Source organism: Rhinatrema bivittatum, chromosome 13 (assembly GCF_901001135.1).
Source record: "Rhinatrema bivittatum chromosome 13, aRhiBiv1.1, whole genome shotgun sequence".
Classification (NCBI taxonomy): Eukaryota; Metazoa; Chordata; class Amphibia; order Gymnophiona; family Rhinatrematidae; genus Rhinatrema; species Rhinatrema bivittatum.
The window spans coordinates 58,432,388-58,450,808 of NC_042627.1; the positions used below are offsets into that span (position 1 = coordinate 58,432,388).

General features: G+C 42.2%; 1 protein-coding gene across 3 annotated transcripts in view; it reads left to right on the plus strand.

Moving 5' to 3' along the window:
- Positions 1–18,421, plus strand: part of GALK2 (galactokinase 2) — a 146,157-nt gene that overhangs the window by 91,526 nt on the left and 36,210 nt on the right. For all 3 annotated transcript variants that reach the window (XM_029574524.1, XM_029574525.1, XM_029574523.1), the window contains one exon: positions 10,952–11,050. In XM_029574524.1, the coding sequence (XP_029430384.1) occupies positions 10,952–11,050 (99 nt within the window). The remainder of the gene's footprint in view (positions 1–10,951; positions 11,051–18,421) is intronic.

Below are 18,421 nucleotides of genomic sequence, written 5' to 3' on the forward strand. Positions count from 1 at the left end.
GCAGGAGCCACACAGACAGGAAGGAGGAGGAGCATTGGACCCGTGCTGAAAAGGAGGGGCAGCATCTGTGTCGTCATGGGGTGGGCGTGGGCTGTGACCAAAGAAGCTGCTGCAGACTCCATCCCAGGCCGTGGCTGAAGGAGGAGTATGGAGCCACATGGGCTGGGAAGAAGCAGCAGCAGCAGCATTGGGCCCACGCGGCTGAAGGAGGCACATCAAGCCATGTGGGCTTAGAGAAGAGGAAGAAGAAACGTGCGTTATTGACCCTTGCAGCAGCAGAGGAGGAGGAGAAAAGTAGTTGGGTGTGTCGGAGAGGCTCCGGGGGAAGGAAAGAATGAGTGAGCATGTCTGTGTGAGAGAGTGTGTGTGAAGGAGGAAGAGAAGCGAGAATGTGAATGAACATGCCTGTGAAAGTGGGTGGGCATATGAGAGTGTGTGTGTGTGTGTGTGTGTGTGTGTGTGTGTGTGTGAGCGAGCATGCCTATAAGAGAGTGTGACTGGGAAAGTGAGAGGAGTAAAGGTATACGTGAGCACGTGAGAATGTATGAGAGAATGAGGAGTGAGAATCAATGTGTATGTGTGTGAAAGTGGGTAGGCATATGAGTGTGTGTGTGAGCGAGCATGCCTATAAGAGAGTGTGACTGGGAAAGTGAGAGGAGTAAAGGTATAAGTGAGTATGTGAGAATGTATGAGAGAATGAGGAGTGAGAATCAATGTGAATGTGTGTGAAAGTGAACTTGAACAGATGGGTGTGTGTGTGCAAGAGTAAGTTTGTGTGCATCTGGTCCCACCTGTCGACCTGCCTGCTAATCCATGGTAATCTCAGGGTGAGTGGAAATCAAAAGTTCCCAGCTATGGAAATTATGCTGCCCATGGAAAGGAATAATTGTGGAATCTGACCTGGACTGGGTAAGTAGACTGGATTCAAGCTTTGCCCGACCGTAAGTGTTTGCAGCCTTGATTGCAGTTACCTGTCGTTTTCCCATCTGTAGTGCATTATAGGACAGGGAAATGTGTATGTTAGTACTTTGTGTTGAGTCACCATTCTCAGCCTGGTTTGTGATGCCGGAGCTTCCAACCTGACATTTTATTCAGCTTCATTTGGCTTAACTCGGTGTACCAGTAGTTATAGGTCAATGACCTATGATTCTTGTAATTGGCAGCAGATAGAAGGGAATACTCTTATACAGGCACTGAATTTATGGTGTTGCAATTAGCCTTGAGATACTCTTAGGAGTCACTGCAGAAAATAAAGACAAAAGATTAAATGCAGAGACTCCATGCAAATCTGACTGGGCACTTAACATGCATTGTGAATTGCAACTGATTAAGCATTCAAATCTTTTATAAAAGTAGGGGATCATTTTAGAACAGTCCACATAAATTAGGTGGCAAAACTGTATGGAAGTTACACCGGCTTTCAAAGTAGACTTGCATGCACAAATTCACTTTGAAAATTATCCCAGGAAATTTACTCTCGCACAGTTACACTTCTTGATGGGTGGACAGAAATTTTGGGGAGACATTTACATGCATGCTTTTAAAAATGGGAATGTATGCTCGTAAGTCCAAGCCCTTTCCCAGTGTTGCCCCACCCCCCACCCTGGAACATTTCCACTCAGCCCACTGTAAACAGGAACTATGCATATCAGGTGCGTAATTTTGTAAAAGGCAAGTTCTGCCAGTAGAACACTGTTTTCCCACAAAAACGCCTTTGAAAATTGCCCTTCCTGAGCACAATTTACCAACTGCAGTTTTCTAACTACTGTTCTCTCAAAGCACAGAAATAGTTCTGAAATCTTGCCAGAGAGAGGAATTCACAAGAAAGATCCAGAGTAACAGCAGTAGCTAACAAGGATATGCATCAAAACTAACAAAACACAATACAATTTTTCCTCCTTGGCCAACATAAACCAAATCTAGGTAGTGTGGTGAGATAGAGGGCAGAGAAGCACTTAATAATATTACATTCTGCCATTCCTGGTAAGGATAGGGCATTACATACAGACCAGCAGCACTAATTGCAGGAAAGAAACCAGATCCAATAGAAGTTTTCCCAGTTTCTGCTTCATAATGCACAGTCCTCAGATTCTCCAAAGTAGGCACATACAATTGGACACTATCTCCCCTCTTCTTTTCCTTAGCCACTTGTCCTGACAGACTACTGGCTCAGTCCCAATGTGATCTGAAGTTGTAAGCTTTTTTGCAGTAGGCTGGTAGCAAAGAGGCTACATGATTTAATGGACACAGTCAACATGGATTTACCCAAGGGAAGTCTTGCCTAACAAATCTGCTTCATTTTTTTGAAGGGATTAATAAACGTGTGGATAAAGGTGAACCGGTAGATGTAGTTATTTGGATTTTCAGAAGGCGTTTGACAAAGTCCCTCATGAGAGGCTTCTACGAAAACTAAAAAGTCATGGGATAGGAGGCGCTGTCCTTTCGTGGGTTACAAACTGGTTAAAAGACAGGAAACAGAGAGTAGGATTAAATGGTCAATTTTCTCAGTGGAAAAGGGTAAACAGTGGAGTGCCTCAGGGATCTGTACTTGGTGCTTTTCAATATATTTATAAATGATCTGGAAAGGAATACGACGAGTGAGGTTATCAAATTTGCGGATGATACAAAATTATTCAGAGTAGTTAAATCACAGGCAGACTGTGATACATTACAGGAGGACCTTGCAAGACTGGAAGATTGGGCATCCAAATGGCAGATGAAATTTAACGTGGACAAGTGCAAGGTGTTGCATATAGGGAAAAATAACCCTTGCTGTAGTTACACGATGTTAGGTTCCATATTAAGAGCTACCACCATGGAAAAAGATCTAGGCTCAGTGTGCTGCAGCAGTCAAAAAAGCAAATAGAATGTTAGGAATTATTAGGAAGGGAATGGTTAATAGAACAGAAAATGTCATAATGCCTCTATATCGCTCCATGGTGAGACTGCACCTTGAATACTGTGTACAATTCTGGTCGCCGCATCTCAAAAAAGATATAGTTGCGATGGAGAAGGTACAGAGAAGGGCAACCAAAATGATAAAGGGGATGGAACAGCTCCCCTATGAGGAAAGGCTGAAGAGGTTAGGGCTGTTCAGCTTGGAGAAAAGACGGCTGAGGGGGGATATGATAGAGGTCTTTAAGATCATGAGAGGTCTTGAATGAGTAGATGTGACTCTGTTATTTACACTTTTGAATAATAGAAGGACTAGGGGGCATTCCATGAAGTTAGCAAGTAGCACATTTAAGACTAATCGGAGAAAATTCTTTTTCACTCAACGCACAATAAAGCTCTGGAATTTGTTGACAGTTAGTGTAGCTGGATTAAAAAAAGGTTTGGATAAGTTCTTGGAGGAGAAATCCATTAATGGCTATTAATCAAATGTACTTAGGGAATAGCCACTGCTATTAATTGCATCAGTAGCATGGGATCTTCTTAATGTTTGGGTAATTGCTAGGTTCTTGTGGCCTGGTTTTGGCCTCTGTTGGAAACAGGATGCCGGGCTTGATGGACCCTTGGTCTGACCCAGCATGGCAATTTCTTATGTTCTTTTCCCTTCAGCTGCTTGCAGTTCTGAAACTAGATCTGGAGGTTTTTGAGGGAAACTAAGCAATGCTGATCTTAAAATGACAGGCCCTTACTGTCGGCAGGGAATTGGTGGAGGGCACGCTTTCAAGTAACCTGGATTACACTCGTATTCTATCGAGTATCTCAAGATTGTTCTGCATTCCCTGTCACTCCAGTTCAGGGCTGGTGTGACCCTAGGCAGTCGCCTAGGGCACTGTAAGTGGGCGGGGCACCGTCCGTGTATACGAGGATGCCATTTGCAAAATGTCAAAGGAGGTAAGAGAGCAGTTGCAGAGCACTTGGGGCACATGGCAGTATGCAATTTCAGGATCAGGAGAGAGAGAGAACATGAGGATATGTATATCTACCACTGTAAGTGGGGTTTTGGGGGTGGGTGGGGGGTGTTACAGTGGTCCACCTAGGGTACTACAGACCCTTGCATCGGCCCTGCTCCAGTGTTGTCAGCGCAGTTGGCACATTTAAATTTCTGAGTCCCATTAATTGAAAGGATAACACATTTTAACTCTACTTTTTGATGCATAGAAACTAAGAATGAAAAACTACAGATAACAGCTATTACCAATTATAGTCAAAATAATGATAAAGATCAGAGAAATGTCAGAGAAATATTAACAAGAAAGGAAGGGAATACCATGCATATGCACTGATTTTCTACCACATTGATCATATTTGAAAATGACCTCACTCTTATTGGATCAAAGTGATTTTCAATAGGGTATGTCAGATCCTTACTCCACCTTTTCCTCTGCCTGCTCTCTTCCTTCCAACTGGTGAATTTTCACAGAACGTTGTGTCCTTGGATTGACAAATTGAACCAGACCCTAAGCATTTTTTATTGCACTAGTTGGAAAACACTACAAATTATGTAGTGGGAGCTGGAGGGTTCCTCTCGGCATCTCTACGGTATGGATGGGTGACCACCTTCTCTTCCATTCTTGACACAAGTTCCTCCTATAGGTCAATGGTTCTTAACCCCAGTTTTCAGGATATCCACAATGATTATGCATGAGATTATATTTACACATACTCTCCTTGTCAAGGACTGGCACCAAAGGAACAGCATGTCATGGTGCAACTAGCAGAGAATCAAGCAAACTAACAAAATATCATCAACATATTTACAGCAAAAAATAAAACATTGCAGTACATAAAGATCCACATCCAAAAAGCCATCTGTTGTACACCAGGATCTATCTCAATGTTTGGTTGCATTGTATCCACTGTTGTGAGAACCTGCACGGGATGAGTCAGTCTTTTCTAAAGTGGAAGCTGCATAGTGTGTGTACACGCCACAAATAACTGTATACTGGAACTGGAAAGCTAGAATCTGTACGAGAACAGACTGAACAAGCTGTAGCCACATCAGGAACAACACTTATTCTCCATACAAACATCACGTGCCTTCCTTTCTATGCAGTGTCCCTAAGTGTGTAGCACAGCAGAACAATTTAAAGGGGCCCTGCCTATTTGCACGTATTCATATGGCTGAAAAACATCATGTACTATTGTCTTGTGGTGAACAAGAAAAAGGAATGGCAGGAGCCACTCTTTCTGAAACTGCTGTAATAAGCTGTGCATTAAGACCAAGTGCTGAAATTCAGTGCACACTTTCTTTACATGCACGCTAAAAAAATGTAACTCCAGATGCAATAAGCTAATGATATGCCACTTTATTGGGAGTTAAAACAAAAACATGCAGACACAAGTTAAATGGCAAGGAGTATGAGGCGCCCAGGTTACCAAAAGGCCTGTGGAAGCCTGTACAGAGGTAGAGAGAAAATGTGTTACTGTCACCATGCATTAGCTAATTAGCTGCTTCACCTCATTTATGATTTCTGTGTGCTCAGACATCCAGCTTTAGCCAAGGCCCTGGTTATCTAAGCACATCCTCTGTGTTATTTATGCTTCCTCTGAGGTAGAAACTTCTGTGAGCTACATTGCATTCTCATCCACATTAACCTGCAGCCAAGAGAGCAGGCACATCTTAATCTCTCTCCCTCTCTCTCCCTCCTCTGCCATAACCTGCTTGACAGATGTTGTCTGTGGTTCCTGGCTTTCCCTGCTTCTATGGTCTGTATACATTATAATCCTTCTGCAGAGCTCCCAGCCTTACTGAGAGTTGGTGTCCATAAGGCTGGATCTCAGCCGCAGGACTGTACAACAGTAGCTATCTTTACAAAACAACTGCAAAGATTAGCACGATTCTATTGTGATAAATACTATTTATTTATAATTCAAATTTATAAATCATTATACAAAAAAAGCCTAATGCAATTATCAAAATAAAAACAAAGCAGTTACATATAATACAATCCAAAGCAGTACAGGCTAACATAGCATACTAACTAAAACATTACTGCAGTCATAGCCCATCTTATCCCGCATAGCCTAAGCACTGGCAGATATCTTCACTCATAAGCAGCAGGGAAAAATCCAGGCCTTGAAATTTTTATGAAATGATGATGCAATAAATTGTCAATAGATTTAATGTCTGAAAGGAGAGAATGCCAGAGCTTTGGGAGCAGCAACAGAAAAAGCTCTAGAGCAAATCCTCTCTGACTTGATCTCTCATACCCCAGGAACACAAAACAGACCTAACTGAGAAGATCTTAAAGACTTAGATGGAGCGTAGCAAAAGAGATGCAATGTTTTAAGGAGCAATACCAGCATCTTGAACTGGAGGTGAATCTGAGCTGGAAGCCAAGGCAGTTCCCAAAGTAAAAGGTTACAGAATCTCTTAGTTTAAGCCTTCCTATCAACCTGGAAGTGGTATTTTGTATAAGTTGTAATCATTTCAGTATCTTTTTAGGTAATTCAGCCAAGACAATACCAGTGATTGGACTTCTGTTCTAAAGTCCCCAGGGGACAGAAATGGTTGCAATTGATGAATAACCCTAAGATACAAAGAAGCAGATTTCAAGATCAGAGATCCTTGGGCCTGCATACAAAGACCAGAATCCAATAACACACCCAAGTTATGCATGACCTTGCCGAGCTGCAGGTTTAGACTGTTAAGTTATAAGACAAGGTTACGATCTGGATTGGCTTGTTCTACCCACAGCAGCTCTGTTTATTTAACATTAAGTTTAAGGTTATTGGCCCGACACCAGATAGAAATTTCTGAAAGGCAGTGGTTAATCCCAGATCGCTTTTAGGAAAGGTAATCTGGATATCATCAGCAAAAACATGACAGCCTATCCCTAGTTCTTTCAGTAGCTGCAGAGAAGAACTATGAACATATTAAACAAGGAATGGGAAAGAGAGAACACAGGGGTCTCAACTGAAAGTCATACAGAACAATTGACTGGGATCTATTTCTCAAACAGGAGGCAAACCAAAGAAATACTTTCCCCCATTAAAATGGCTGATCAAAATAGCTTGGTGAAAAGTATGAAAGGCAGAGGAGAGATCCAGGAGAATTGCAGCAGCTCCTCCACTACTGCTTGAGTCTTGATATCAATCCTCCAACAGCGAGGTCAGTGCCAAACTCTCTAACTCCAGACTGATAAGGGTTAAGGCACTCACTTAAAAACAAAATTGATCCAAATGTATCAACGACTTTCTCAAGAGTTTTCCTAATGGCAGAAAGATTTACCACAGGCTGATAGTTGTCTTTCTCTAGTGGATTGAGGGGATCATTTTTAAGGAGGGGGTCTCATAACTGCCTTCTTAAATGTCTTAGGAAAAATCCAGTCTCTAGTGAGATATTAATAAAACAAATCCACAGGGGCATACATTTTGCTTCCCGGAGATTAGCGATATTAATATAACATGCACATTAAAAGAAAGGAAAAGTAAATGTATTGGCCTTGTCTCAACCTGCACATATTCTTATGTTTTATTTATTGGTTGATTGTTAGGTAAAGTGTTGCAAATCAGATTTGTCAATGAAATTTTGCTTTGACATAGTGACATTCGTTGTTAGCGATGGGAACATGTAGGAGCAGCCTATGCACTAAAGCAAAGTGTGCATGCTAATGCTATTTAGCATGCACAAAATATAGTGTGCAGTGCACTAAGTCCTTAATGTGCACACTAAACTGGTCCTCCAGCAAGTTAGTGGGTATGTGCTCTTTAGTGAGGAAACGTTATATCCCATTTAGGATTTGGCAAGTGTGATGTACTTTCCTCTATGTGCTGTTTCCCATATGTATGCTAAGACCTCTGAGCAAGTGTGAAATATTTAACATGCACACTGATCCTAAAAGTGGATAGCTGCATCATAAAATCCCAGTGCTAACTGGTCTTTAGTGAAAGTGCCTGTCTGCATGGAGGATTTTATCCTCCCCATCAAGGTAATGTCCCCAGTATTAAGGCAGTGCCCCCATCAAGGTAACATCCTCCCTCCTTCCCCCCGTGAAGTACCACAGTGGAGTGCAGCCACGGCAGCAGGAGGACTCTCACCTCGCTCCTGCTGGTGAAGATCAGGTTCCTCTGGCACAGTATTGTTGCCGTTGGACTGAATAATAAAAGCAGTGTAAGTGTTCAGTCATTTCAAATATGTAACATGATTTGACCGGTTTATGAGTTTGTGTAATGATTTCAATGGGCAAATAAGTAAGATATAAATTGTTAAGAGATTTTTGGTGCAATGGAGTTTGTTTAGATAAGAGAATACCTTCTAAAGAAAAATAAACAGCTGGGGAGGTTTTATTAACAAAGTAAAATGGAGCCGTGAGCACCCAGCAGCTTAACTCACAAAGAAAGAGGAGGCAAGCAAGTCCACCTACAGAGCAGAAGCACAAAACAGTTTCATATCAGATAACGCAATAGTGACATGAAATGTGATTCATTAAGAATCAGTAAAAGAGATTTCTTTAAAAATTCCTTATCATTTATTAGAATTTGGGTTCTGTTTCAAAACTGAGAAAATCCCCCCCCTCCAAAATACTTTGTTCTTTTTCTGCAGGATGACACACGAACTGTTTCCCTCTCTTTTTGTTATGTTCATGGATTACTTAAAGTCTCTTGAGTTCTGTATATAGATCTTGCAAGTCATACTGTTCTGTCAACTTCCTTTGGATGAACTTTAATAAAATCTCAATTATGTTGACCTTAGTACAGCAACCTATAGCTGGCCAAACACAACTCCCTCTCAAAGGTGAACTACCATACCTTCATCTTTTTTAAATTAATTTTCAAAATTATATTTGAGGAAGCAGGAGAAAATAGTTGTTCTCAAAAGCATGAGCTTTCTCTCTATTTATGGGCAAAAACAGGCTTCCTTGTATGTTGGACTTTTCGTATTTAATGCATACCTAACGCTTAACTTATTTGCTTCAGTGCATTTTTGTAGTGTGACAGCAAGCATTGTGAAAGCCATCATGCAATTGGTTAATATATTTATAGATGAGCAAATAATCCTACCTTATGTTAATTGCAAGTTTTCATCAGTGCTGTGTGATCACACCTGACAAATCCTGTTGACTATACTGAAGGCTTACTTACTAAAGAGCTGCCAAATGAAGCAATAATTTCGATACTTGCAAAAGTCAGAAATATCATTTTTTTTAATTAGTTGTAGATCATTTGTTTACCAGTACTAACTAAAACCTTGTTGAAGTGTTTGGGAGACATTTGGGAGTTCTACTTTGTGCAAGTGCAGGATTTTTGAAAGATCACAATTACATAGGCAGACCTGGGGATAATGTAAATCTGCGATCATTGCTCACTGACTAGTACAGCTCTTACATAATATCTAACAGGCCGATACAGTACAGTGCGCTCCGACGGAGCGCACTGTTAGCCTGCTATTGGACGCACATTTTCCCTTACCCCTTATTCAGTAAGGGGAGGAAAACGCGCATCCAACCTGCGGCACCTAATAGCGCCCTCAACATGCAAATGCATGTTGATGGCCCTATTAGGTATGCGCACGGGATACAGAAAGTAAAATGTGCAGCCAAGCCGCACATTTTACTTTCAGAAATTAGCGCCGACCCAAAGGTCGGCGCTAATTTCTTCCAGCACCGGGAAAGTGCACAGAAAAGCAGTAAAAACTGCGTTTCTGTGCACCCTCTGACTTAATATCATAGCGATATTAAGTCGGAGGTCCCGAAGAGTAAAAAAAAAAAAAAAATTTAAATTCGGCCCGCGGCTGTCAGGCTGAAAACTGGACGCTCAATTTTGCCGGCGTCCGGTTTCTGAGCCCGTGGCTGTCAGCGGGCTCGGGGCTTCAGAACAGACGCCGGCAAAATTGAGCGTCGGCTGTCAAACCCACTGACAGCCGCCGCTCCTGTCAAAAAGGAGGTGCTAGGGACGTGCTAGTGTCCCTAGCGCCTCCTTTTCCCCGTTTCTACCGCGCCACCTAATTTGAATACTGCATCGTGCGCACCGGCGAGGGGCCGGTGCGCGTGCCGGGAGAGCAGGTGTTCGTCTGCTCTCCTGCGGACTTTACTGAATCGGCCTGTAAGAGAGAATCTTGGTTGGCAAAATATAGAATATGATGGCGGAGGTCATGATGGTCTTCAAAGATTGGCCATCATGAGAACTTTTCAACAAAAAACAATGAACTAAATCTGGTACATGCATCTGTATTATTAAGGTACAGATCAAAAACCACAAAAACTAAAGTAGCCAAAAAACTCCAGCCTTTAACATTCACAAATGCAAACACCTAGAAGAAGGGCTACAAGTGTTCTGATGTCGCAGGTTAATACATTAATCTGAAATTATGGCTGTTTGTGAGTACAGTCTGAATATAGAAGTCTGAATATAGAAATCTCACAGAAACCTGAGATCAGCCAACAAAGCACTCCTAACAATTCCTTCTGTCAAAACACTAAGACTAACCCAAGTGAGAGAAAGGGCGCTATCCTTAGCAGGACCCATACTTTGGAACACCATGCCTTTAGAAATCAGATTGCAAAGAGACATAAAAACCTTCAGAAAAAGTTTAAAAATATGGCTCTTTAAACAGGTTTATCACAAAGAGAATGGAGAATAGAATCCAGGAAAGTACAGGGAGCGGACACTAGAACACACACACACACCCCTCTCCTTAATCAATATGTGTGTTTTTATTTTTTTTTTCTCTCTCCACTAAAGGATAAGACTCAATTATTAAACTATGCTTGTATGCAAAATGGATACAGATAGATTTGGACATGATTTATCACATTTACCAAATTGTAATTATTATAAAACCATGTTACCGAACCTTTATGGCACCTGTTTAATGGATATAATTTGATATAATTAGTAATATTAATTTATGTGCCCTGTTGTAAACCGTTGTGATGGTACCTATCTTAACGACGGTATAGAATAGATTTTAAATAAAATAATAAATAAGCGTGTTTGGTGCCTTTGCCTGTGCACAAATGGTCGCAGTATCTTCATTTTACCTCAAATATTTCCATAGGTAGAACTGGCAGAACTCTGTGCTAAGAGTGAGCGTTACATTGGCACTGAGGGTGGTGGCATGGACCAGTCTATATCATTTCTAGCAGAAGAAGGAACTGTAAGTATCTTTCGTGTTCTTGTAAAACTTAAAAGAAGAGCTCTGTTTACACAGTACATTATCGTGTTTCGTATCTTATCTGTTGCATCCAGATTTTCAGAATATTTAGTTCTTTTACTATTTCTGCATGAGAGCTGGTCTTCGAATCGTGCACTGATTCATTTCTTACAAGAATACTCTCAGGGCTTTATGAAAGTAATCAATTTGGAAAATTCTCATATTTCTGGAAACTACTATTATTATTTATTCTTTTTGAGAGCCACGCCCCTCAAGATTGAGGATAACTAAAGCCCTGGTTTATGTTTAAAATATGGGGAAAAAAACCTGAGTACAAGTGCCGATGCCCTTCCCACCAGCATTTATTCTTTAAAGTAGTAATAGACACATTTACTATAAAATTACAAATTGCAGAAAGGTTGAGGACGTGTTTATTTTATTTTTCAAATTAAAGTAAAGTTAAGATAGAAACCCATGATAATCCAGAGAAAACATTTTTTTGGCCTTTTCTCCGTTTTCTCCCTCTGTAGTCTCTGCTGCTCCCCCTGCCCTAGAAAGCAGACCTGGGTGCTTAAGCGCCCTTGCCAGTCTGAGGGCTGGAGATATATTTAGGAAGAGGCTTCACTCTCAGTGCTGCTTGCTGGCCAACAGGGACCACCAATGAAACAGCAACCTTCCCTCTCTCCTGGGGCCTGAGTGCACCCAAACACTACTGGGTCCAGATGTACATCTCATCTGAACTCCAGTGCCAGAAGACTGAGCCACAACATACTACTTCTGCCATTCCTACTGCTACGTTCCATTTCTATAATGTGACTAGGCATTCACAGTACTGTATAGATACAGTGCATATAAAAGTCCCTAGTCAAGACACATAGGCAAGACAAATTAGAGGCTTAAGCAAATGTGTTTTATAGTAAGCTCAGGACATTTATTTATTACAGTAAACATGGATAAACTAGACAAGGCTGTGATCATGGACAGCCAGGATTTCAGATTTGAAAGCAACCTCAACAAGATTAATTTTTAGACAGGACTTGAATATGGGCAGAGAGGGAATATGACACAGCAACTCAGGAAGGCTGTTCAGGCATGTAGCATGGCAAGGTGGAAAGTGTAGATTGGGGAGTTGATGATGGAAGAGAAAGGGGCAAATAAGAATGGCTTGCTTGATTAGCAGAAATTGTGAGGAGGTAAGAGAGGAGAGGAAATATGGAGCTGCAGAGTGAAAGAACTTGTAGACGAGTAGGAGAAGACTAAACTGTATGCAGAAGTGGATGGGGAGCCAATGTTGTGACTTGAGTGGGGGGTGAGGAGTGTTATCCTCCAGTGTCATTACAACCATGTAAGTCATGTGACTGAATTTTGAATAGACTGAGTGGACATAGATGGTCCTGTGGGAATCCTGTGAGAAACATGTTGCAATATGCAAAGTGAGAGGTGATGAGACAGTGAAGAAGGGTTTTGGCAGCATGTTCAGAAAGGATGGATTTTGGCGTTCATATATTTTAGCAGTATTTTGGATGGGTGTACAGAAGGCAAGAGAAGAGTCACAGACTCCAAGGTTGTAAGCTGAGGATTGGGAGAATAACCTTGTTATCCACAGAGGAAAAAAGAGTTGGAAGGGGGATAGTGAATTTAGGAGGAAATATGAGTTCTGTTTTGGCCGTGTTAAGTTTAAGGTGATAACAATGTCAGGTAAGCAGACTGAGGGTTTGGGACAGAATTCTTGGTGAAAGTTTTTTAGTGCAGAGAGAAAGTTCTGGGAGTCATCAGAATAAAGATAGCACTGAAACTGAGGAAGTGAGGGTAGAAAGAAGAGGGCAAGGAGAGGTCTCAGGCACATTGACCAATAATAGGACAATGGAGGAAAAGTACAGTAGGAGAGGTAGGAGGAGAACTAAGGTAGCATGACATCCCAAAATCCAAGAATCAAGAGAGGATGATGATCAAAAGTGTTGTGGTCAAGGAGGATGAGGATCAACTTAAGGCCCATGAACTTAGCCATGGTTTTTGGTCACTGTGGCAATGAGTATTTCAATGTCAAATCCAAAAGGAGTACAAGAAAGTTGTAGGTCCAAAATTTTAATATCAAACAAGGAAAAGTTTATTTTAAATTTCAATATGGCAACTCCATTGCTCCGAGTTGGTTAAAGCAAATTTTTCTTTCAGGGTCCCCCTCACCCGAAGGCTGCGTCGGGAGGGACAAAATTAATTTGCAAAAACTTTAAACACGCTGAGGAATTCATACAGCTAATATGGCAAGGAGAGTCCGGGGGCTGGTCTGGAGGCCTCGACCACGCCCCCGGGCCGGTGCCACGCCCCTGGACCCGCCCCCGAAATGCGGCGGCACGCCCCCGAAACGCCGCGTCGTTTCGGGAACGCCCCCGATATGCCCCCTCCCCGCCCCTTTTAGAAAGCCCCAGGACTTACGCGCACCGGGGGCTCTGTGCGTGCCGGCGGCCTATGCAAAATAGGTGCGCCGGCGCGCGCAGGGCATTTAAAATCCGCCCCTCTTTGTATTTAGGTGGTTAAATTGTGCTGGTCAAAGAGGCCCGTATTCAGCAAGGTGGTAAGTGGGGAAGTTAATCCAGGTAGAGTTACCTGGATAACTTTACTCAGATGTTCAGTAGAACTTATCAAGATAAGTTTCTGCAGACAAACTTACCTGGACAAGATTTGTGTGGATAAAAGCTGATTTTTACCCACATAAATCTTTTGAATATGGACCTCTAAGTGTATAAATTGAACTGGCTAAAAAGGGAACAAGGCAAGAGGCACAGCTAGGTCTGGGGACAGAATTTACCAAATATACTCAGTTAACGCTGAGTTGAAAAATATGGGCCTCTGTCTAACTGGGCAAATTTTGTCCAGCTAGATTTAGGAGAATTTTCAGCCAGAAACCTAGCCAGTTAAGTTCAGCTCAAAATCTGGCTAAAGAGAACTGCATAAAATTAGCTAGTTGTCTCTTCCGCTCAGCGTGATTTTGAAAATGGACCCAATAACCACAGTTCCCTTTCCTAGGTAAGTGGATAGCGTCTCTCCATGTTAACGACTTGCTTTAGCAACTTACATGAACAGCGAAAAGAACATCTAAAAGGGCCAGCAAATTAGTTTTCTTTCTGCCTTTACTTTCCCCCTTCAATTATGCTTTCCCCCCACCCTTCCGGTTCAGGAGATGGGAGGAAGAACGCGCCTTCCAGCCATGCTGCTTAAGTGTAAGTGGTTCCTCCAAATTCTTTTTCTTTCAGTTCAAGGGACGCTATCAGTCTTGTTTACAACCAGTGGTGCAGGAGCACAAATATGCAAATCAAAATAAGAAAGCTAGCCATGAGCCAATACTCTTGCTTCTGTTTGCCTAGCTTCACTATAGAGGTAAATGAAGACAAAGGAGAAGGTAAAATGAAAACTCTGACTTCATAAATCAAACCATCTCTGCACCAAAGAAGATCTGCAATGCCCCTTATCTGCTGGGTAGTGGAGCTGGAAAGCTGATAACTGAAAGAAGAGACCATTGGCATGTCCAACACATACTTTTGCCTAAGCTGTTCATGAGCATCTCTCCTCATGTGTTCTCACTTTCAGCCTGAGGCCCATCTCCACTCACCGTGAGCTGGGAGCGCGCAGCATGACTGCTTCAGTAGAGTCCAGTAATAGCTTTCATCTGGGTAGATGGCTCTGTAGCGTGATGATTAGCAATCACACAGTTTTGGGTCCACCACGGCCCCTCGCTCACCATAAAACGTTTACTATACTTAGCCCTTCTCTCTCTCTCCTATGTTCCACACAGCACTTTGAGATCTATATGGGTTCTAAAGCATTTTGGTGTACAGTCTGTATAGAAATCATTGTATAAAACCAAACTCCTTTCCTTTAATCAGTTAACCAATGTGGTTACTTAATAATGCAGGACTTTTCTGTTACACAAGAAGTGACTACTGGATTGTACTACCCTGTTAAGATCAAAGGATTCACCAATTTCCAAGGCTGCGATGTTTGGTCTGAGTTTAGCAGGAGATGTCTCCTGGAGAGCTGAGGCCTGATTTATCCAGGGTCTTCATTCATTCCAGGGAATACCCCTTAAATAATCCAATTCCCTGACACAAGGAGCCTTTGGTGAGGCTGAGCATTTTGTTTGTTTGGTTTTTTTTAAATCGGAGAGCCAGCTCTGTGAAGAAATGTGCTGTGGGCAAGCATGCGGGATCCAGGTCAGGGCAGAGAGATTAAGAGTTTCCTGCCCCTATCGCTTACCCTAGCTTTCCTGCAAATACAAAAAAAAAATCCCCTGCACTGAGGGAGCCCATTAAAATCAAGGATTAAAGGGGCTTGCCGGTCCCCCAGCTCCTCTGAGACATAGGAGAGATCCCAGTGACCTGGACAGAAAATATCTAGCAGGGAACAGACAGACCTGAAAAGAGAAGAGGCTCCCCATCAGGAGGGAGGATGGTGGGGCATAGTTACCTTGAACCAGTGCTCCATATACAGACAGAGGCAGTCCATGGCCCCTCCCTATCACAACTTTCAGTCATGTCTGCCTCTTGCCCCAGGACAGTGATTGGGTGCTTTTCTGATTGCCTACATGCTGAACAGGGCGGTGCATGTCATTTTTTCTAGTGAAGTTGAGGGCTTCTATCAGTGTGTAAGCCACTGAAGTAGGCATGGGGGTTGCTTGCCTGCCACCTTACTGATGAAAGGGCGAGAGAGTCGACTTTGGAAACTGACTTCCGGTTTTGTCGGCTGCTGCTTTGAGTGGAAGATGGGGTTGCCAGACTAGTACTGGGGGCCTCTCCTGAAACCAAACCTTAAAGAGTGTTGATTTTGTAAATGATGCTGCATACCATAGTTTGAAAATTGGCCCAGTATCTTCCCTTCTACTGATGGACTTCTTCAAAACTCTAATCCTCTATGACTGTAAAGTGCTTTCATACCTCTGATGTCTTGCAGAATCTCCTCTTCCTCTCCTTGGCTTTTCCTCCTGTGCGCGCGTCGCTGGGCCTATTTTGCATAGGCCCAGCGACGCGCGCAAGCCCTGGGACATGTGTATGTCCTGGGGCTTGAAAAAGTGGGCGGGCCGGGGTGGGACAGAGGCCTCCAGCACAGCAGTCGTGCTGGGGGCCGGCACACGCAACCTACGCCTGCCCAAAGGCAGGCGCAACTTCGCCAACAAAGGTCGGGGGGGTTTTTAGATAGAGCTGGGGGGCGGGTTAGGTAGGGGAAGGTGGGGGGGCAGAGGGAACAGGGAAAGCCATCGGGGCTCCCCTAGGGCTCGGCATGCAGAAGTGTGCACCCCCTTGCATGCACCAACCCTGGATTTTATAACATGCGTGTGGCTACACGCGCATGTTATAAAATCGGGCATAGATTTGTGGGCGCCGGGTTGTGCGCACAAATCTACACCCGCGAGTAGGTTTAAAAATCTGGCCCAATATCTTTCGTGTTACTTAGCTGCACATGATTGTTGTTCCTTCGATCTCTTCGGTATCCATTATTGTTGTTGTTCATGAACGCTTATCAAATTACTTGGTTGTGCTGTTTCAAACTTTCTTCTTCCCAACATGGCCAAGTATCCGATTAAATCCTAGTTCATTGTAAACCCCATTCGCTGTATTTTCTCTTAGTTCTTTGTAAACCGATATTATGTACCCATGAATGTCGGTATAAAAAAGTTGTAAAATAAATAAAAGCTCACCAAATAACACCAAAATCTCAAACTTCTCACAAAACACTGCATTCACAATCACCAAACATGGCAGACTTGAGTTCCTCACCATGGTGTCCATTTTTAGAAAAGAAACCATGTGTCCAGGATTCATACAATGTGACCAAACCAAAATAATTCAATTATAATAAGGACCACCAATTTAGTTGATCATTCATGCCCCTAGGATACTCAGTTTTCAATTTATAAATCCAATGTTGTTCTCTATAATTGAGACGTGTTGTTAAATCACCAGAGGAGGAACTGTTGTCAACCTTATCAATGACAGTTCAAGATAGTTGATCAAGTGTGTGTCCCTGCTCGATGCAATGAGTTACCATAGGAGCAGAAAGGGTGCCAGTGTTAATCCTAGACCAATGTTCCATAATCCTCAACTTAACAGCTCTTTTGGTACAGCCAATATTCACCTTAGGGCAGGGACATTTCACTGTGTATATTACTTGTGTAGTAGTGCAGTCTGTCAATACAATGCAAAATACAAAATACATGGGACCAGAATATCTTTCAAGTAATTTATGGAGATATTCTCCTGCTCAGTCTCTTTGGTCAGAAGGTGGATTGTACCTTTGTATCCCTTCAGTTAAAGATTATTTATTGACCAGTACTCAAGCAAGGGCTTTTACTTTTGCAGGCCTTGTGCTTAAGAACTCCCTTTCTAGGGACCTGTGGCAGAAAAAATACCTGTTGAAGTTTAGATGAGTTCCAAAAAGCTCTTTTTGAAGAAGCTTTTAAATAATTTTGGGTTTTTATGTTTACTTTAATAATCTGTCTCATAAATTGCTACTGTTTTGGTCAGAATTGCTATCTATTAAAATTTTTTTATGTTTTATTTTTCATTGACTTTTTTTGTTTTGATTAGCTTTTATATTGTTTGTATATAATTGTAACTTGATTGTTTTTATTGATTTATATGATTTTACTTGTGATTGTCTATTATATTTTTCTCCAATTGGTTCATCATTAGAGCCTTAGGATTAGGAGATATATAGGAATAAATAAATAATAAATAAATCAAAAGGGCTTATCCCCTGAGTCTCTCCACTTTTGATAGGGAGGGAATAAACCAGTAACAGCTGATGAGGAAAAAAAAACCCAGCCTGTAGAGAGATGGCAGCTGGGAAAACAGTAGAGGGAGATTGGTTTCCCAGCCAAATACTATAAAATACTAAAAGATAAGTGTCCTCTCTGTTGACCAGATGTTCAACAACATACTACTTAGCAAGAAACTATCAAGTTTCTTTGCTTGAAGGAGAAGAGAGAATAAAAAGTGATTTAAGAAAACTTGAAGACTGGTTGAGGATTTGGCAGCTGGGATTCATGGCCAAGAAGTGCAGAGTTATGCATCTGGGGTGAAGTAATCCAAAAGAACTGTATGTAATGGGGGTGAAAGACTAATGTGCACAGATAGGAGAGGCAATGTGGGGTGATAGTGTCTGCCAATCTGAAGGCGGTCAGGCAATGTGATAAGGCAATAGCTAAAGCCAGAAGAATGCCAAGATGCATACAGAGAGGAATAACCAGTAAGAAAAAAGGAGGTAGTGATGCCCTTGTACAGGTCCTTGGTGAGGCCTCACTTGGAGTACTGTGCTCATTACTGGAGCCCGTATCTCAAAAAGGATAGAGACAGGATGGAGGCGGTCAAAATAAGGATGACC